The following is a 22,263-nucleotide window of genomic DNA, read 5'->3' on the forward strand; positions in this document are numbered from 1 at the left end:
TTTTCTTTTCTGCCACCTCCACCCATTTAGCTCCAATCTCCCCCGCCTCGGTTACAGTTTTGGGCTTCCCATCTAGGATGTACCTTTCTATTTCCTCAGGAACACCCTCTAAAAACTGCTCCATTTTTACTAGGGAAACCAGATCTTCCAGAGATTTAACATTTGCTCCTGATACCCAGGCATCACAATTTTTGTCAATGTGGTAGGCATGCCGGGTAAATGACACGTCTGGTTTCCACCTTAGGGCTCTGAACCGCCGACGGGCATGCTCGGGTGTTAGCCCCATTCTGAGTCTGGCCTTGTTTTTAAAAAGTTCATAACTGTTCATGTGTTCCTTAGGCATTTCAGCCGCCACCTCTGCTAAGGGTCCACTGAGCTGCGGCCTCAGCTCTACCATGTACTGGTTTGGAGTGATGCTGTATCCAAGGCAGGCCCTTTCAAAATTTTCTAAGAAGGCCTCAGTATCATCGCCTGCCTTGTAGGTGGGGAATTTTCTGGGATGGGAAGTGGTACCTGGAGAGGAGTTGCTAGGATGGGCTGGTGCATCCTGCCTAGCCCTTGCTACTTCCAGTTCATGCTTCCTTTCTTTTTCTCTCTCCCCCATCTCTTTTTCTCTCGCCTCCTCTTTGGCTTTTTCCAGCTCCATAGTTCTCTTGTAAGCCTCCTCTTTGGCTTTTTCCAGCTCCATAGTTCTCTTGTGGGCCTCCTCTTTGGCTTTCTCCAGCTCCATAGTTCTCTTGTGGGCCTCCTCTTTGGCTTTCTCTTCTCTTTCTTTTAACTCCATCTCTCTCTTGTGGGCCTCCTCTTTGGCTTTCTCTTCTCTTTCTTTTAACTCCATCTCTCTCTTGTGGGCCTCCTCTTTGGCTTTCTCTTCTCTTTCTCTCAGCTCCATAGCTCTCTTGTGGGCCTCCTCTTTGGCTTTTTCTTCTTTTGTAGTCATTTTCCTGTTTTCTTGTGCTGGGTCACACTCCTCTGCAGTTGACTGAAACTGGGATGCACTTAGCTCAGGCTGCTGCTGAGTTAACAGAGAATTTCTAACTAGCTACTTCCGAGGATGTAAAAAGAAAAAAAAAAACAATTCAGCTTGTAAATTCCTTTTACCAGTTTGCTCAATGATTGAACCCTTCTCTTAACAAAAGCTCTTGTTAAAAAAACTTAACACCTCTGCCTTCAGGCAAGGAGAGATAAGATATGCATCTACCTTCAGCTCTGTTTTCCAAGCAGCTAGAAGGAAAAAAAAAATCTTACTGGCTTTTGGGTTTAAAATGATCTCCACCGCTCTGCCACCATGTCAAGGCTGTATCCCCACTTTGAACTTTAGGGTACAAGTGTGGGGGCCTGCATGAGGACTTCTAAGCTTAACTACCAGCTTAGTTCTGGTCCGCTGCCACCATTCCCTTCCCTGGGAAGCTTTGAGAAATCTTTCACCAATTCCCTGGTGAATACAGATCCAAACCCCTTGGATCTTAAAACAAGGAGAAATTGACCCTTCCCCCCTCCTTCCTTTCACCAACTCCTGGTGAATACAGATCCAACTCCCTTGGATCTAAAAACAAGGAAAAATCAATCAGGTTCTTAAAAAGAAGGCTTTTAATTAAAGAAAAAGGTAAAAATCATCTCTGTAAAATCAGTATGGAAAATAACTTTACAGGGTAATCAAACGTAAAGAGCTCAGAGGACCCCCCCTCTAGTCTCAGGTTCAAAGTACAGCAAACAAAGATAATCACTCTAGTAAAAGGTACATTTACAAGTTGAGAAAACAAAGTAAAACTAAGACGCCTTGCCTGGCTTTTTACTTACAAGTTTGAAATATGAGAGACTTGTTTAGAAAGATGGGGAGAACCTGGATTGATGTCTGGTCCCTCTCAGTCCCAAGAGCGAACAACCCCTTAAACAAAGAGCACAAAACAAAAGCCTTTCCCCCGCTCCCAAGATTTGAATGTATCTTGTCCCCTTATTGGTCCTTTGGGTCAGGTGTCAGCCAGGTTACCCGAGCTTCTTAACCCTTTACAGGTAAAAGTATTTTGGAGTCTCTGGCCAGGAGGGATTTTATAGTACTGTACACAGGAGAGCTGTTACCCTTCCCTTTATAGTTATGACAGGGTCACATACCCTATTGTCTGCTAACCTTGATTGCCCACTTCATTTTAAGTGTCTCCTGCAACATGTGTGAAACCCTTATGCTTAACAATCTGTCCCATCTTGTATTTAGCTCAGACTTTCTGGTAACTTTCTCCAGACAAAGAGCTCTGTGGAGCCTGAAGGCTTGTCCCTGCCACCAACAGAAGGTGGTCCAATAAAAGACATTGCCTCCTCTACCTCATCGCTCTCATTTTTGGGGGAAAACACTCACATTTTTCCAACCAGCTTCAGTTAATCTGACACTCAGTTGAGCAGCTCTGATTCCATCCAGTAGGGGGTTAAACTTTCCTGCTTTATGACTGTAGTCACGCCCTAACTGATGGAGGATAGGAAGAAGTCCTATGGAGAAGTCATTCAATAACTGTCCATTACAAGAGTTTTACATGTTTCTCTGAAGCCTCAGGGGCTGCCAGTGCTGAGGGCAGGATCCCAGACTATATGGATCATTGATCTGATCTGCTATGACAATGCTTACACTGTAAAGAGTAAACTAGGAAAATAAGTGTTACAAGAAATCTCTAGTAACACACAATACAGACGATAACATCTGCTGAGCTAATTCCTTTGGTTCCATGGGGAGGTGTTTGTTTTGTGCAGTGACTGCAACTTTATGATGTCTCTTGGTTTTAATAGTTTAGCTTTAATCTTCTAATGTTCTTGATTCAGTTTCAGACCATTCCTAACAGCACACGATGAGTGAAGACAAGACCCTGACTGACATCCTCGTGCAGGAACTGGAGGATCTCGAAAAGAAAGATTTAAAAAAATTTAAACACAAATTATCTGATTTTCGTTATGAGGGGACGAAACGTAAAATCCCCCGGGGCAAGCTGGAGAATGCCGACGAAATGGATGTGGCCAGTCTCCTGATAGAGTTCTATGGCGAAGACAGTGCAGCGAACGTAGCGATCGAAATCTTCACCAAAATCGGTCTGAAAAACTCTGCCATGAAACTCCAAGAGGAAAAAGAGACAGGTACAAAAAATCTAACGCAGCTGCTACCCCTGTGAGTCCTTCTTCATTAATATTCCCCACTGCAGCTCCAGCAGAAGGAACAGCAGTAGTAGCAGCAGCAGCAAGCTAATGCCACCTAACGGATTCCAAAACCCTGAGGAAACCGGTGGGAGTCACCAATCAAGGCAGAGATACATATGGGGTGAACTTGCAAAACTCCAGCCTCCTTTTTTTGCACCTGCAAAAAGTGCGGCCCCATAACTGCAGGTCTAAATCAGAGCATTTGCACTTCTAACAACCTGCTCTGTACCTACTGGGAGTACCCAGATTTGCACCTATACGTCAATTTGCACCAGTAGAAGGGATGCTGCTCTTTGAAAATTTGGTCCATAATATTTTTCTAGAATGACAGTGAAACTATTGTGCCTCTTTTTTATTAGTAGCTCTTATTGCATGTTCTCTAGATGAGCACTGCATTTATTATGCCATGAATCAGCTGTAGTTAGTGTATAATACATTTCTACATAAGTCGTTATGTAAAATATAGACAGACACCATACAGGTAACCGAGAAAGAGAGAGACCTGGGAGAAGCAGAATGCTATTGTAAGAGCCTGATTCTGCTCCTATTGCGCTTCCAGGTTGCATGGTCACGCCCCACATTTTATTTTTATGTGGGAGAAAGCACCGCCCATCACACAGGAGCTAAACCAGTGGTTCTCAAACTTTTGTACTGGTGACCCCCTTTCCCATAGCAAGCCTCTGAATGTGACCCCCCTAAAAAATTAAAAATACTTTTTTATATATTTAACACCATTATAAATGCTGGAGGCAAAGCGGGGTTTGGGGTGGAGGCTGATAGCTCGTGACCCTCCATGTAATAACCTCGTGACCCCCTGAGATTTGGGGCTTCTCTAGGGCCCAGGCCCTTGGCATGAATTATAACAGCCCCAGGGACTGCTCAGATTTCCAGCAGCCTGACACCACTGCCTGTGGGTGGCTCTGTGGCTCAGAGTTGCTGGACCTCACTATATAGACCAAAGCTGCTGTGATAGTGCTACAGTTACCGATCTTTTCCCCCTTCCATTCTTATCCCCCCTTTTCTAGACCCTCTGCCTCGCCCACACACACACTTCGTAACCTTCTCAAACAAGGTGTCCAAGATGATCTCAGCCCATTGAGAATATAAGGACAATTTGCATAAAATTGGTTTTGCCATTTTTGTGAGTTACACTAGTTTGAAAATGATGCACTTTCCCCCTCCACTCCACCTGAAGTATTATTCTGTTGCTTTGGACTCATATTTTAATGAGTCTGACGAGGTGGGTATTCACCCACGAAAGCTTATGCTCCAATACATCCGTTAGTCTATAAAGTGTCACAGGACTCTTTGTTGCTTTTTACATATTTTAAGGATTTGTCGTGGGGTCCAGGGCCGGCTCTGGCTTTTTTGCCGCCCCAGGCAAAAAAGCCTCCGGGCGGGGGGGGCGGAGCCCGGGCGGGGGCTCTGCTCTCCCGCCGGGGGGAGGGCGGCCGGAGCCCCGGGGCGAGGGTGGCGAGCCCCGGCGGGGGCTCCGCTCTCCCCCCGGCGGGGGGGGGAGGCGGCCGGGGGCAGGGCGGCCGGAGCCCTGGGAGGAGGGCGGCGAGCCCCGGCGGGGGCTCGGCTCTCCCCCCCGGCGGCCAGAGCGCCGGGGGCAGGGCGGCGAGCCCCAGCGGGGGCTCGGCTCTTCCCCCGGCGGCCAGAGCGCCGGGGGCAGGGCGGCGAGAGGGTGGGGAGCCCCGGCGGGGGCTTGGCTCTCCCCCCCGGCGGCCAGAGCGCCGGGGGCAGGGCGGCGAGAGGGCGGCGAGCCCCGGCGGGGGCTCGGCTCTCCCCCCGGCGGCCAGAGCGCCGGGGGCAGGGCGGCGAGAGGGCGGCGAGCCCCGGCGGGGGCTCGGCTCTCCCCCCGGCGGCCAGAGCGCCGGGGGCAGGGCGGCGAGAGGGCGGCGAGCCCCGGCGGGGGCTCGGCTCTCCCCCCGGCGGCCAGAGCGCCGGGCCGCCCCCCTCCAGGTGCCGCCCCAAGCACCAGCTTGGTTGCCTGGTGCCTGGAGCCGGCCCTGGTGGGGTCTCTCACCACACTGGTGCCTCCTGCTGGCCGTTTCAGGAAATAGTGCTGGTCAACAGGTGTGCCCTCCGGTGGTGGTGGCTCTTCCGTCCTCATCTCCGCCTGCAGACTCACTGCAGTTCCAGTCTCACTGCCTCTGCTTCGTGGCACAGCCCTCTGGCTGTGTCACAATCTGGGTTCCCCCCTTCCAGGGTGACTCCTTCCACAACAGTCTAGCCACTCCTCGCAGCGACTTGGCAGTCCATAGCCTAGCCGCTTTTTCAGCAGCAAGTGGGGAGGGGGGGACCCAGGCCCGCCCACTACTCTGGGTCCCAGCCCAGGGATCCTCTAAACAACAGCTTCCCACTGCCCCTCCTTTCTTTCTGCACCAGTCTGTCTCAATTCCCTGGGCCACTTCCCCGCAGCCCCAGCACCTTTGGCTCCTGCCTCTGGCTCCTTCACCCTCTTCCCAGGGCCTCGGGCCTGCAAGCCCTAGCAGCCCTGTACACGGTGCTAGTCTCTGCATCCCTCTAGGAAGCCAGTCCCCTCCTTTGGGCTTCCTGCAGCAGACTCCTGGTTCTGGCTTGCAGCTTCCTTTTATATGGGACAGCTGGGCCCTGATTGGCTGGTCCAGCTGCTGCCCTAATTGGCTGCAGCCACTGCCCTAATTGGCTGTTTTTTTGCAGCCCTGTAGGCTGGGTTTTAACCCTATCAGGGCCAGTGCGGGGCAGATGCCCCATCACAGGATTCATCACTTCCTGGCCCTCACTGCAACTGACCAAAGTGTAATGAAGTTTCTTTAGAATGTACTTCCCCTAATCCTGTAAGCATCCTTGATATTTAATGAGAACAAGAGGATTGAGTCTTGGCTCTATAAGTATCATTCCCACAAAAGGAGTGGAGATCCATTGATATGTGGCTCATGCCCATCTCATTTCTCTGAGACTCATACTAACCCCATGTTATTTCTCTTTCAGTTTTGGTTCAGTCTCAATCTACTCGATCTCTATCTGTTGCAACTCTGAGTTTGAAAATGACACAAGGTAACATATGGGACATACGTGTTGAAAAAGTACCCAGTTGTTAGCAGCGTTGCAGACATTACAGTGCATCTATCAAGTGTTCAGTGTATCAGTAGACAAAATAATAGTCATTTGGGGACAGAATCTGACCTCAGGTACACCAGTGTAAATCTAGAGTACCTGTAATTAAGTCATTATTCTGATTTATTCCAGTGTTACAGAGACCAGAATTTGGCCCAGTGTGTTTTCCAAATTCTCAAATTCATGAGTAACTGAGTTGGGGGGTGATCCAAAGACCATTGAAATAGAGGGAGTCATTCTACTTTTAAACATCAGCTATTAACTTGCATGTATATATTTTCCCTTCTACTCCCTGCATCTCTCCATACTGAAGAATCTCTATCTCTGGAAACGTTTCACTAGTATAGTCAATGTTCAGCTGAATTCAATTTTTAAAATTTAATTTCAAAATATCTATTTTTCATCATCTGAAATCCCCCTCACCCCCACAGCAATATGATCTGTTATTCCCCTTATTAACTAGAATCTGGGATGCATCTAAATAACACTACCATGAAATTCCTTAATGACAAATCTGTCTTTTTCCCCTGAATTTCTGCATTCGCGGATTCTGATTCTCCATATCACTGAATTAGATTACAGACCAAAGTATAAGGAACATACACGAGAAAAATACCAACTAATAGAAGAGAGGAACAATCAAGTTGGAGAGTGTGTGGAACTAAACACAAGATACACAAAGCTGCTGATTGTAAAGGAACATCGTGACCAGAAGGAGAGAAAGCACGAAATAAGAGCCAAAGGGAAAGAGCATGCAGAAATCATGGCAAAGCGAGCTAGTTCTACTAAACTGGAGACTTTATTTGATGCTAGTGGAAACAGGCAAACACCACTGAGAACCATTGTGCTGCAGGGAGCTGCTGGGATTGGAAAAACAATGTTAGCCAAGAAGCTCATGGTAGACTGGGCATTTGGAAAACTCTATCCTGGCAAGTTTGATTACATCTTCTACATCAATAGCAGGGAAATGAACTGTATTTCTGAGCGTCGAAGCGTCGCAGATCTGATTTTAAACAATTGTCCTGACAGAAACGCACCCATCAAAGATATTTTGGTGAATCCAGAGAAGCTTTTGTTCATAATTGATGGTTTTGATGTACTTAAATTTTCCTTTGATCAGCAAGAAAGTAGTCTGTGCACTGATCCCTGTCAGACAAAGCCAGTGGAAATCATACTGAGCAGTTTATTAAGGAAAACAATTCTTCCAAAATCCTACTTAATAATCACTACGAGACCCACCGCTCTGGATAAACTCCGGCAGTGTCTGAAGTTTCCCCATATTGCAACAATCCTGGGATTCTCTGAAGAGGACAGGAAGGAGTATTTCTGCAAATTCTTTGCAAATGCCATACAAGCAAAACAAGCTCTAGATTTTGTAAAAGAGAATGAAATGCTCTTCACCATGTGCTTTGCTCCCATCGTGTGCTGGATCCTGTGCACGGTGATGAAACAACAGATGGAGAGCGGAGAAGATCTAGCCAAAAGCTCAAAAACAACCACCTCGGTATACATGCTCTTTCTGTCCAGTTTATTAGATAACCATTCCAATTCAAAGGAATCCGTACACACTGACCTGAAGAAGCTATGCTCCCTAGCTGCAGATGGGATCTTGAACAATAAAATACTCTTTGAAGAAGAAGATGCGAGGAAGCATGGTTTGGATGGATCTGACATTCAGTCCCTCTTTCTCACTAAGAATGTTTTCCAAAAAGATATCGGCTTTGAAAGTGTCTACAGCTTCATTCACTTAAGTTTCCAAGAGTTCTTTGCAGCTTTGTTCTATCTCTTGGTGGAAGATAAAGAAAAAGGGTGCGATTCAGTGACTCTGAAGAAAGATGTGAATGAAATTTTGAAAAATTATGGAAAATCTAGAGATAATTCTTTTACCTTGACGGTACGTTTCCTGTTTGGTCTCTTAAACAAAGAGAGAATGAATAACACAGAGAAAATCTTTGGCTGTAAAATTTCACCTGAAATTAAACAGAATTTATTGAAGTGGTTTGGATCTGTAGCAAAAAGAAGCTGCGGTCTGACCTTCAGATACCTCCAGGAAAAGCAATTCCAGCTTGAGTTGCTTCACTGTTTGCACGAGATTCAGGAAGAAGAGTTTGTCAAAAGTGCAATGGATCATTTCCAAGAAATTGGTCTGAGCAATATTCCCTTTACAAAAGTCGACCACATGGTTCTTTCATTCTGCATAAAGAATTGTCGTAATGAGCAGTCGCTCTCTCTGAACGATTGTACGTTTGGACTAGAAGAGCAGGAGGAAAGACAAGAGTCAGTGCTACGAAAGTTAGTTCCTTGGTGAGTGTGTCGGTTTATTGATATGAATATCCAGCATGTGTAGTTATAATAGCACCTGCTATTGTCAGAGTGCAAATGGATCTGTCAACCATAGGCCTAAATCCAGACGTCCTTACTCAATACATTGTATTGATGATACATTGCCACAGCTTACATTGCCACAATCTTGGCGCAATGCCTATTCAAGTCAACAGGAGAGTCTTTCCCATAAACATTAATGGGCTTTCGTTCAGGATCTTTGTCCTGGCCAATAACAGACACCTTCAATTCCATGGGCTGTCAAATAAGCCCGATTCACTTACACTTTTCAAAATACACATTTCTGATGCCAGAAATCTGCCATTTACTAATTTTGCATCAGAATAAAGAGGTAGTAGCATCCGATAATGTTTAAAAGGATTATTTTTCAAAAAAATAATTGAATTGTCTCCTCCAGAATAAAAACTACTGAGCCAACCTCTTGAAATGAGAGTGAATTTTTTTTTCAGCACCCACAATGGAACGTTTCTTTTCTCTCTTTCCAGGGAGTTGGAGGAGAAGGAGCCAAAATATTCCCCACCTCACCTTTTGTGTCAAGCACTGAAGGATCCAGGCTGTAAACTAAAGAAAATATCGTAAGTGTTTGCTCTTCTACGAGCCTATCATTGCTGCTGTTCTCTCAGGGGCTTAGCAGCTATGTATCACTGGGGTTTAATCTCTGAGCAGCAGAGTGACTGCTAATTCACATGGAACCAGCCAGCTTCATGATGTGTTAGTGATAAAGACCCAGGAATTCAGAGGTTACTTGAGCTAGACATATTTATGTATCATTATTATTTATTATTGCCATTTTGTGCACTGTATCTAGATAAGAACATTATTATGAAATGTATTTCTGTTATTAAGTATGTCCTATATGTTTGACCAGTGTAACAGACCTGATTTCTTCTTTCGCTTCCCCTCACCCATACAAAATAAGAGCAGTTTATTTATGTTCTATGGAAAAAGAGCTGGTTGACGGGAATAATGGTTTTTATAGGTGTCCAGGTCTATGACACACTGGATGTGCTCCTGAAAATGCCCACTTAGCGTGGGGCTCCACAGCTGCATTATTTCCTGAATGGGAAGCTCTGTTCCCAGAGGGAAAAAATTCAGGGGTCAACATGGAAGCAACTCTCACTGAAGTCAGTGCAAGCCTAGGCAAGAATCTCAGAGGAGAATTTTGACCAAGAATGCTACTAACAAACCAAGAAGTCCCAATGGTGATTGGTTTTTAAACCCCTCAAACATTTGACATGAGGAAGAATTTTCAAACGTATGGTACCTAAGGGATTTCAGTGAATGTCAATGGCCCCAAGACAATCACTACATGCTCGAATGAACTCCCACAGGAAAATGATCAAAGACAAAAACACCCTTTCAACTGTGGGTGAACTCTTTTCACAAAGTGATGACTCCACATCTGACCCCATCAGTCCTCACCCTCAAAGGAAACCTGACCAAGGCTTTCAAAAGATGAGCCTGGGAGTTTGAATTCATAACTTTGCTAGACACTAAAAATGATGGTCTTAATAAAGACACTGGAGTTATGGCTTATTACAATCTGCAACCCACTAACCCCCCTGTTTGTCCTATGACTACAGGGGCCACTTCCCCTTGAATGGTCCCTGGATTAGAATATATGATAACTACTTATGCTAAACTATCTGTTTGATCTTATATTTAGCTGTGACATTCTTAGTACATCTCCCAGCCCTGAAGAAGAGCTCTGTGTAGCTCGAAAGTTTGGCTCTCTCACCCACAGAAGTTGGTCCAATAAAAGAAATTACCTCATCTAACTTGTCTCTCTAATGGCACATAGACTTAAATCTACCCTAAACAGTCTTCCCTTTCTCCTGTTTACTTACCCAGATCCTGCTTAGTTTTTCACAACTGAATCTTTATCAAACACAAACCAATTACAGTTCAGCTCTTGGGATTGCTAATTAAACATGGAATATTATGAAGCATCTTCCCTGTAATGAAAGATCCTGTTATAGTGAATGCATGCCAAGGGGGAGAGCAGAAGGCATGCACCAGGGGACGAGTTAACCATAACTCTGACTGTCCTGACTTCTGCTACAATCTCAGTTTCCCTATTACATTGGCATAGTGTTTGTTTGTTTTTAAAATGGCTTTAATTATTTTAAATCAATGATACAAAACTGTGCTTGCAAAACACCCCAAATGATCATAGGGAAGCAAGGAAACATGTTACAAACATAAAATCCTGGCCTGCTAAATCATTCCACCTTCCCATGTGCCTTCCATTGCACACTGTCTTTTCCTTTTGTAGAAGAGAGAAATTCCTTCCACGTCACATGAAGTTCTTCAGTTTTCCTATTATTTTTTAAATGTGAATTTAATGGGACTACTCATGTACTTCAAATTAAACATGTACCTAGGTGTTTCCAGGAGCAGGGCTTGAGATTGTTCTCTTGTTCAGCACTGGTCAACTTGAACATGCCCTCACCCCAGTCTGTAAATTGCCTAGGAACGCTTCTGCCATGTCAACGTCACATCAGCAGAGTGTTTGGCACATGCCATAGGATGGCTAGCGATCACTTTGGTTTAAGAACAATACAGCTGGCTAAGGACCTGACCCAAAGCCAGGGAAGATGATAGGAGTCTTTAGGCTTTGGATCAAGCTCTAAATCTCTTTACAGGAATACATTGATATGAATAAAGTGGAGGCGGCCAACTGGGTAAAAACAAGCAGTAACCACATCTGTCTCTTGCAGCTTAGGGTGCTGCCGTCTCACCTCCGCTTGTTGTGAGGATCTCGCCTCTGCTCTCAAGACAAACCAGTCTCTGAAAGAGCTGGACCTGAGTGGTAACAAACTGGGGGAAACAGGGATTAAATTGCTCTGTAAGGGACTGAAACATCAAAACTGCAGTGTTCAGAAACTGGGGTAAGTAACCATGGATTTTCATTATAACTGTGTTATAGTCATGGCATTATAACTGAAACCGACATCCAGGAGGAACTCTTCACTTCAGTTCACAGTCAGTGATAGCCCTCTACTCAGCTCTGAGACCCGGTTCAGAAGATTTCAGCCCCAGGATTATGGAGCTGCTGCTAGTTACACTATGGTGAAGGTTGCACGCAGCCTTCCAGCAGAAGCCCAGTTTTCCATTCCCCAGTAACTTTCATGAAAACCCCCTTGTGGTCTGAAAATGGCCATGCTGCACTCTCAGGCCAGAGGAGAAGTCCTCAGGAATGTTTAAACACGAGTCTGTGATCTCTGAGCTGGAAGGAGGCAGCAAATTGACTCTTGCTAGTCCCAAACCTTTTGGTTTCCTTTTGAAAGTGGAAGATTAACATTACCAAGCCCTGATGTAGGGAGATAAAGCCCCTGTGGGACTTTGACTTGGTCACGATCAATTATAATGATTAATAATTGCTGGCATGTTATGGGCCAGATTGTGGCTGCTGACTAGGGGTACAAAGTGGAAGTGGGGAAAAGGGCACCAACCAAGGAGCCTTCCATTGATACGCCCTTGCCAAAGGGGCACACAGCCCCAGTCCTGACATGCCCAGAACACAATGGGAGAGAAGGAGAAGAGCCATGGTGTCACTTTTGCTACTGGAGTCCTCTAATGGGCATGGTGTGATGGGGCTGGGGCCGTAGCCCTATTCGTCTTCTGCACCAATTATAGGACCAAGGGTAATTCAAGAGGCCGCTCGCATGGCATCTTTCAGAGAATGTAGCAGTGGCCAGCCCAGCACTCCCAGAGCTATTCTGGTTTCCTTAACATTGGAACAGCCAGGATACCCCTCAGACCTGCTGGATTTCAACTCACACCTTTGCTGCAGGTGTCGAGCTGCCTAGCTTGGCTTCCTAGGAGCCCAGCTGTGACAGGGATACAAGTGGCTGTGTTCAAATGAAGAGCCATTGTGTGTTCCGTATACCTTTGTCTCCTGCAGGCTGAGGGGTCGCAGTCTCACCGCTACTTCCTTGGGCGATCTCGCCTCTGTGCTCACTAAAAACCAGAGCCTGACAGAGCTGGACCTGAGCTATAGTAAATGGGGAGATTTAGGAGTGAAGCTGCTGTACAAAGCACTGAAGCATCCAAACTGTAAACTACAGAAAATAAAGTGAGTAACCACTGGTCTAGATGAGCATTTTCTTCATACTGTATTTCCTTATCTCTTTTCACCAATGATCTGTGTGTGCTAGGCATGGGCAAACAGCCTCATATTCAGATGTAGGGCTCCTGCTATTCCGGCAGTATTTGGAAATCTAGAGCCAAATATTATACTATTAATCCTTTAAACCCTCTCTAACATCACCCCTCCTCTCAGCCATAGGCGCTGACTTTTATTTTTCCCCAGGGATGCTCCATCCCCTCTCTGCCCTGAGGCCCTGCCCCCACTCCACCCCTTCCGCAAGGCCCCGCCCTTAATCTGCATCTTTCTGCCTCCCCTCCAACCTCTCCCCCAGGCCCCTGACGCTCACTGCTCTCCACCCTCCCGCAAATGCCTTCCCCAGCCTCCAAACAGCTGATTGGCACCGCAACCTATCAGTTGTGGCTGGTGGGTGCTGAGCACCCACTATTTTTTTTCGTGGGTGCTCCAGCCCTGGAGCACCCATGGAGTCGGCACCTATGCTGTCAGCTATAGGGGTACACCACCCATTGAAATGAAGGGGAGCTACACTTGTGTAAATGGGCGCAGAACTGAGCCCAGAAGGCCTGCTCCAATGCCCACTGAAACCAACGGAAAGAGTCGCTTTCACTTTAATGGACTCTGGATCTGACCTAGGGAATCTAATTTTCACCACCTTGCACATCACCTCTGAAACCGGCCCCCTGAGTGCAGTGAGTGGTGCAGAAACAGGTTGTTACTTTTCTCTCTGTCCATCTCTGTCTCCCGCAGGCTGGAGTGTTGCCTTCTCACAGCTGCTTGTTGCGATGACCTTGCCTCTGTTCTCGGTACCAACCAGACCCTGACGGAGCTGGACCTGAGAAATAATGAGCTGAGGGATTCTGGAGTGAAACATCTGTGTGCCGGACTGAAACGAGAGAACTGTAAAATACAGAAACTCGTGTGAGTGCTCCCGGGCTTCCTTAAAAGCCTCCGATTAGTGTTTGCTCATTTCAGAGGCACATGTGTAAGTTTCCCCAGGTGGGCGGTGGAGGTGCAGTGCCAGTGAGACCGGGGGCATGAGCAACCTGAAGTACTAAAAGAGAGAACATTTCGTGCGGAAGGATTTAGCTACAGCATCTCAAATAAAGAGGCAAAGTCTGCAGAAGTAAGGGCTGGATCCTTCAGCACACATTCCCATGTGAAAGCGTTGCAAGGTCGAGCCCACTGATACCAAAGGGCTTTCCTTTATGCAGACCTCTATATCTGTAGGCTGGGGGTAGGAAATGCCTCTCTGGTTGGACTCCTCCAGGACTCTACCCATAGAGATGCTGCTCAGAGCAGAGGACTGAAGCAGCTGCTTAGGAGGCTAGCAGAGGGTGCCAGGAAATGGGAATCCCCAGGGCAAGACTCACGAGGCCTGATCACTGTCCTCTCTGTCCGTCTGTCCCCTGCAGGCTGTCGAACTGTTATTTCACAGTAGTTTGTTGTGGGGCTCTCTCTGCCGTTCTCAGTAAAAGCCAGTCCCTGAGAGAGCTGGACGTGTGCTATAATAAACTGGGAGATGCAGGAATGAAGCTGCTGTGTGATGGGCTGAGACAGCCAGACTGCAAACTACAGAAACTAAGGTAAGTCACCAGTGGCTTCCTTTGTGATTGGCTGGTCTTGGCTCTGCTCTTTCTGGCTAATCTGGGCACGTTTTCCTCCATCACCACATTGTGGCTGCTTAAATTAAACATCTCCAGCAATTGCAGCTATTCCTTGATCTCTGGCAACAGTGGGATCTTTCTACGTTTAGCAATGTGAGTCGCCAGATAGTCCCATCCATTCCCCTCACAGTGCCAGGATCAGCTTGTCACAGCTTGCCCCACTGGAGGCCGGTAGACAGTCTCTGTTTTCTTTTTAAGGTGGGGTCTTTTTTTGTGCATTTAGTGGTCATCAAATGTGCCAAACTGGCCGCTGTGGAGAGTGAAGTGCTCTGTTTGCCCACAGAACAGGTACAGCTCCACGACCTCACTGCCAGCTCCTCCCTGTTGACAGTGCCAGCCCTTGATCAGAATTGTAGGCAGGGTCCAGTCAATTAAATTAACATCTGGGTATGGTGCAGAGAATAGGGATGAGTCCACACCTGCTTTTATTGTCTCTCCTTCTGAGCAGGGAAGTGCCACAAGTGCCCCGAAAGCAGAACTGGCTCTGCCCTGGGCTGAGAGTGATGTTCAGCCGAGGGTGACCAGATAGCAAGTGTAAAAAATCAGGATGGGGGCGGAGGGTAATAGGAGCCTATATAAGATAAAACCCCAAATATTGGGACGGTCCCTATAAAATTGGGACATCTGGTCAACATAGTTCAGCCTCTAAACCCATCCAGGTTCGTTCAAAAACTTGGTACCCGTGAGGAGCCTGCCAGCTAAATCATTAAGTATTACCCGCTGGGATGGCAGGTTGTATGGACAACTCCCCAGCAAGAACAGGAGTGACAGCCCAAAAACCACCAGGTGGCACTGTGTCATTGTAATGAAACCTCAGCTGATGTGCAAAACTGGATGCCACTATGCGCCTATTAGAGTCACACTGGCATTGTGAGATCGTAACAATCCCTGTTCTTGTTCCTTGCATCTCCCTCTCTCCAGCGGCTGCTGGGTGTTTTCTGCTGACTCTGTCTCTGTCTTGTGCTTCCATCTCTTTCTTACGCGGTGATTAAGGCGTGACCCTTTTCAGTGTGAGCCTGCTGGGCCAGGCCTGCTTGTCAAGATACAGATTTGTGCACAACATTCAAGAGCTTCAAATGAACTACATTGCACTAGCAATGTTCATAAAAAATCGCCAACCTTAAATTGGGGAACATCCTGCCGAACCCCACCAGGGTAGAAAGACGAGTGTCAGGTTTTCATACCTACTCTCAAATGGCACCAGCTTTTCCTAATATGGTTAGAATCACGGGGGCAAATGAATCCCTGATTTAACTCCAGTTTACTTCAGTGGAATAAGGCCAGGGCTGAATTTGGCCAACACTTTTCCTCTTCAGATAACACAGAAATAAATGAGTAGAACAGTCAGCAAGTGCTCATAGAGCGAAATCCACACAGCAGGAAGTATGTGCACAACACACTGTAAAATCACTGCCTTGCATGGTGACAGGTTTCAGGGGGTAGCTGTGTTAGTCTGTATCAGCAAAAACAATGAGGAGTCCCCCTCATTGTTTTTGTAAAATCACTGATGTTTCTCACTGAATTACGGCATAAAAAATCTCCTGAGCAACACAACTTTTTAACTATGCGGGTCATTAACCACTAGAACAGACTGCTAAGGGATGTGCTGGATTCTCCAACTCTTGGAGCCTTTAAATCAAGATAACATGTCATCCTAAATGATATGTTCTGGCTCATCCACATGTGATCGGCCTAAATACAGGGATCACAACCTAGATGCGAGTGAAATTCTATGGCCAGCCTTATTCAGGAGGTCAGAGTAGAAGGGAAATTTTCAAAGGCACAAATGGTAATTACGGACCTAAACCTCATTGAAAACCAGTGAGAGTTCGGCACCTAGCAACCATTTGTACCTTTGCAAGTCTGCCTCTGGATGATCATAATGGCTCTTTCTGGCCTTAAAATCTATCAGGGATGAATTTGGCTTCAATGGCAGGGGGAGGGGGGACACCATGTATGGTATGCCTGTGTTGGCATGTCCCTGCCTCTTGCAGGCTGACCGGGTGTGGTCTGACACCTGCTTGTTGCGAAGATCTCTCTGTTGTCATAACTACAAACCAGTCACTGACAGAGCTGAATATCAATCACGATGCGCTGGGAGATTCGGGAATGAAACGGCTGCGTGATGGACTGAACAGCGCAAGCTGTAAGCTGCAGACACTGCTGTAAGTGACCACCGGCTGCCCTGACATAGAAAGAAAGAAGTCATAAGAAATGACTAACAGTTGTTTCTGGTTTTTGGTTTCACCCTCCTTCCCAATTCTCCCTGCCCCCAATACACCCCTATGCTGGGGTCCACAGGGGGCATGGTCTAAGATCCAGCTGCATTGGCTCTATTATAGACTCCCACATGCTTGGGAAATCTCCAGCAGGGAAGATGGGCCCAGCCATAGGCACCGACTCCGTGGGTGTTTCCATGGGGAAAAATTAGTGGGTGCTCTGCACCCACTGGCAGCCAAGCTCCCCTCCCTGCCCTACCTCACCTGACCTCCTCCTCTGCCTCCTCCCCTGAGCGTGCCGCGTCCCCGTTCCTCCATCTACCTCCCAGCGCTTGCTGCCGCCAAACAGCTGTAGCAAGCTCTGGGAGGGAAGGGGGAGGAGCAAGAACGTGGCATGCTCAGGGGAGGAGGCAGGGAAGAGGCGGGGCAGGGGCGGAGATTTGGGGAAGGAGTCAGAATAGGGGCAAGGACTTTGGGGAAGGGGTTGGAATGGGGGTGGGAGGGGGTGGGGAAGGGATGGAGTTGGGGCAGGGCCGGGGGTAGAGGGGGGGTCGAGCACCCAACGGCACCAATAGAAGTCAGCGCCTATGGGCCCAGCTTCAGTCCCCTTTGCACCTTTAGAGTAGCAGAGAGGGAATGAATCAGGCCAGGGAATCTGGCCCTTTTTCTCCAGATCAATCCTGGTGCTAACTCCCACTAGAGTAGGACCTTCCACTTATTTGTGCTTTGAATTATCTCACGTCCCCAAAGCAGGTTTCTGAGAATGGGGCCAGGCCAGTAGTCTTGTGATCATGCTCCCTGTTTCCATTCAAGGGGTTCAATTTTCTTAATCCCAGTCTGCCATTGTCCCAGCAGGCAGGGTCTGAGAATGCCGAGGAGACAGTGCACTCACGGTCAGAGTGTGGCTGGTATCAGTTAATAAGAACTCCTGCAGCTGACTAAGGAATTACACTGATGGGCTCTAAAGAGTATCCCAGCTTGTCTTTTCTGCTTGACAGACACTGGCTGGAAGGGTGGGGGGTTAAAAGAGAAGATAAATGGGGAGATATACATGGTTCCATCACACACATGGCAGACCTTGCTCCTGGGGAAGCACAGAGATTTAAATCACTTTCTGTCCAAAAGTGCACTTCCGGTAGCACCACAGACCACATGTATGTGACCACAGTGGTGTGCGTGGCCGTGGGAGCAGGGGCTGAGATCTCGGGTACTGGTGACATATTCACAACATACTCGTGCTTCTTCCTCACTAGCTTGAATGGAGAAGCTATTAAGAGAGATGGAGATGGCAAGGGTGAAGAGGGCTATAATGGCGATGAAGACTACAATGGTGATGAAGACTACAGTGGCGATGAAGACTACAATCCTGAAGATCATCTCTGACCACGTCAGCAGAATATCGCTTTAGGGGATTTTCACCCTTTCCCACTTGCTTTAAAATCACTCGGCCTCTCCTTCTAGAAACGGCAAATGATCAAACAAACCACGTACACCTTTTCTTTTAGGGGAAAACAGATTATACATGAATAAACTGATTAAAATCCCACAAAGTAGGTTCCAGGGATAGCATAACATCACTGGAGATCAGCTTTGCCAAAGAAAGGCGTTTTTCTGTTTTAAAAAAATGCCTATTTTTCAACAACAAATTAGTTCAAGAAATTTCAGCCAGCTTTATTCATGGGATATTGGCTGCCGTTCAGACTTTCACAAATCCTGCTCAGTCCCACAAATCCTTTGAGAACCAGGATCAGAGAGGAATGTGATTTGCAGCAGTGTCATGAAATCAGTGTGCCTAAATACCAGGGTGATGGGCACTTTAGCAATAGATAGGTGGTCGGTTAAAAAATGCTATTTGATCCGTGAAACATTTAAGACTGAACATAAAAGGACAAAGTTAATTTATATTGACTGACACAAACAGCGGTGTTCTAATTCCATAAAGCACAATAGGATACGCTGAAAAGCTAGAAAGGAAATAGAGTTCAGTACAACTGCCGTACTGACCTTGCAACAGTAAAAGAGAGCCATCTGGTGGAGAAAGTGAAAAACAGCAGTGTCAAATCATATGGAGGAATTTGAGTTTCTTGTACGATGACAACCTTGGTATCATTTTAGATAGTTCAATGAAGTCCTCTGCTCAATGTGTAGCTGCAGTCAGACACTGCACACAAAATGTTAGGATGCATAAGAAATGGTATGGAGAGTAATGCAGATAATATTTTAATGTCATTATATAAATCAACAGTGTGGCCTGCTCTGGAATTCTGTGTGCAGAGTCCTCAGAAAGGATATTGCAGAACTAAAGGGGTTCAGAGAAAGGTGATGAGAAAGACCAAGGGCCTGGAAAAACTCTCCTACAAATAGAGATTGAAAAAACTGAAATTGCTTATGTTAGAAAGGAAACAAATCAGAAGGAACATAATAAAAGTATGTTAAATCATGAGTGACACAGAGATGGTGGATCAAGCGCTTCTGTTCTCCTTGTCTCATACCACAGGACTAAGGGGCCATTCGATGAAATTAAAGAGTGATATCATGGTTCAGCTGAATTCAATTGCAAAACTCCCATTGACTTCAGTGGAGCCAGGATTTCACCCAAAAGATGGCAAATTCAACAATGATAAAAGGAAATACTTTTTCACACACTTTGCGATTAGACTGTGGAATTTGGCCCCACATGGTGCTGCTGAGGCCAAGAATGTAGCAAGGTTCAAAAAAGGATTGGACAAGTGTGTGGCTATGAAGAATATCCGGAGCTGTAACAGTTAATGCTAACTCTTTGGGGCAGCACTATTAAACCTCATGTTTAAGCGATCTCTAACGATGAGAGAGTAGGATGAGATTTAAATGAGGGTCATCCAGTAGATTGTCCCACATCAGCCTAATGCAGGGTTCTTACACCTTCTTCTGCAGAATCTGGTGCTGGCCACTGTCAGAGACAGGATACTGGATTAGATGGACGTTGGGTCTGATGCAGTCTGGCAATTCCTGTGTTGCTATGACAAATAATTTAAACTTAATACCCTTGAATGTTAGAGAAGTTAATGGGATCAAAGAAACAAAACATCCCTAACCAGTAACAATGCTCTCTTATCTTGTTAACAGAAAGTGATTTCTCTCCTTGGACCTTGAGAAATAGAAACAAATTTGGTTGGCACAAACCAATACTCTCCCTATATAGTATTAGGAAACACTATTTCACTAGGAGGGTGGTGAAGCACTGGAATGGGTTACCTAGGGACGTGGTGGAATCTCCTTCCTTAGAGGTTTTTAAGGCTCGGCTTGACAAAGCCCTGGCTGGGATGATTTAGTTGGGGATTGGTCCCGCTTTGAGCAGGGGGTTGGACTAGATGACCTCCTGAGGTCTCTTCCAGCCCTAATAGTCTATAAGTCTATGAGCCCTGGCGGGGAGAAAGAGAATTAAGGGCCTAATTTTGTCATCCTTACTCATGCTGAGTAGAACCTTACTCCTGTACTGGAGGTTACTCACTGGATAAATTAATATCCATCATGAGAAAGGTGGCAGAAAAGGCTTTCAAGAACAGCCCTTTTCAATGCACTCTACTAGAGCTAGTTGGAAATTTTTCAACAAAAAAGGTTTTTCATCAGAAAATGCTCATTCGTCAAAAAAGACACTTTTCGCAGGAACGTATCATTTTCAACTAAACTTTCGTCAGGAAGCCTTCTCAGGTCCAGCATGGAATTTCTGGTCAAAACCAGAGAGAGAGAAAACCCAACCCCACCCCCAATAGCCAATGGCCCAGTGGTCAGGACACAGATCTGAGAGACTGAATCTGCCCGAATTATTGAGAGTAGGACTTGAACATTGGTGGCCCATAGCCCAGCTGATTGTCCCAACCACTGAGCTACTGGCTATTCTGGGGTGGGTAGTCTGTCTCTTCTTGTTTGTGAACATTTTCAGAGGTCTCAGTTTCATTTTTGAAGTCTCAAAAATGTTCACAGGACGGGAAAACCATTTTGAGCCAGCACACAAATCCCCGAAAAATACATTTAGAACCCCAGAAATCATGCTATTTTAATGAGAGCACTAAATGGCTCATCCAACACTGGTTCAGGCTGGCATCTTTAATATGGTCTCAGCAAAGGGCTTTAAAATTGCCTTTGCGTGGTGACTATCAGACATAGCAACTTGTTGACAAATAGCACCAATTCCTAAGCCAAGATTGGTTAATGTCTTAACTCACTGGGCTGCACTGGGCATGAGCTACAGCTTCCCTCTAGGACTCAGCTCCTCCATGCTCCCTTCAGAGTGTCTTCTTGCTCTTGGATCCCACAGGTACCAGGAAAGAGTGTCTGTGTTCCTGTGAGCACAAGGACTGCAGCTGTGTCAAGCTTTTGTGCAGTTGTGCAAAGGGGAAGGCTTCACACACACACAATTTGCACATTCACTTATCTATTATAGTGAAAGCTTCCCGGTGAAGGTAGGTTTACACACATCCTAGCACTCCAAATCACTCTTGAAATCATCCACTTTCTGCTGATGTTCCTGAAGATCTTTGGGCTGTAATGCCTGAATGTCGAACTGATTCTTAAAGGTTGTTAGAATCTCGATCAGCTACCTGGAAACAGGTCACAGTTACTTATACCTGGTGCAATTGCCTAGATAGCTTTATAACTGTCTGATATGTTGATTCAGTGCCCTGCTGAGAATGACAGCTATGTCCGCCCTGCAAGCGCCAATAATGTAATTTTTCTGTAATGAACTGTATTTTTAAATTTCTATTTGACATTTGGTTGCTTTAATTCTTTAATAAAATGCCAATTGGTTTACTAGACTCCAGGGCTTCAATGACACCCCTTCCTTCAGAGAGAGTAGAAAGGGATCCGAACGAACCCTTTGTTTCTATCTTCATTACTCACCCTGGTCATTGCTTTTTCCCTTCATTTATTTTACCTGCTTTCAGTTCCATTTCTTCTGTCACACTGCCCCTGTGCCTGGATCACCCGCTCCTGCATTCAAATCACATCTCAGAAATGCCCTTGTTTCCTCCCCTCAGCTGTCATCCTGGGCTTTGCTTTGTGTTTGTCTAATCTGACTTAGGCCCAGAGCCTGCTAACGCATATGCATGTGAGTAAAGTTACTCACATGAGTACAGTAACTCTCATGCATAAGTGTTTGCAGAATCCAGCATTAGACTTTAAGCTCCTATGGCAAGGGATCATGATTCTTTCTGTTTGAAGTGCAAGGTAAGTTTATGGTGCTATACAAATGTCTTCCCCACATCTCATGTATTTCCAGCCTTTACAGCTATAGATGCTTATGGGGGAAAGAGAAAACTCTCAGGTTAACCACCCTGTCCCAAGCTATCCAGTATCACCTTTCCAGCTGCCTTGCTAGCCTGTCTTAAACACGGACTTCAAGGAAATTACACCAAGGCTGAATTTTGCTCAAGTTCTTTTCCAAGAATTTGAGTACAATAAAAACAAACAGTAAATAGCACAGTGATGACACCGGTGCTAATACAAAACAGATCATAAGACTTAGTTACTTACAGTATATCCTGTAATAACAACTTAATACCTGAGAATTACAAGAAGCTATTGACACACCTGAGGTCACTTGGTGCAATACACAAGGTGATAACACCCATTCAAAGCAAAGACCTGCTGTGGGAGGATGGGGCTG

The 22,263-nt window shown here is 46.2% G+C and overlaps 1 protein-coding gene across 1 annotated transcript; it reads left to right on the forward strand.

Annotated features, from left to right (window-relative positions):
• Window positions 1–2,834: 2,834 nt before the first annotated feature.
• LOC135877786 (NACHT, LRR and PYD domains-containing protein 3-like) lies at window positions 2,835–17,999 on the forward strand. The gene is made up of 9 exons (XM_065403337.1): window positions 2,835–3,117; window positions 6,855–8,571; window positions 9,108–9,197; window positions 11,343–11,513; window positions 12,530–12,700; window positions 13,481–13,651; window positions 14,146–14,316; window positions 16,392–16,562; window positions 17,756–17,999. Exons 1-9 carry the CDS (start codon window positions 2,835–2,837, stop codon window positions 17,997–17,999), a joined length of 3,189 nt encoding a protein of 1,062 aa, XP_065259409.1.
• Window positions 18,000–22,263: the final 4,264 nt, after the last annotated feature.

The sequence above is a fragment of the Emys orbicularis genome, chromosome 4 (genome assembly GCF_028017835.1).
Source record: "Emys orbicularis isolate rEmyOrb1 chromosome 4, rEmyOrb1.hap1, whole genome shotgun sequence".
Taxonomy (NCBI): domain Eukaryota; kingdom Metazoa; phylum Chordata; order Testudines; family Emydidae; genus Emys; species Emys orbicularis.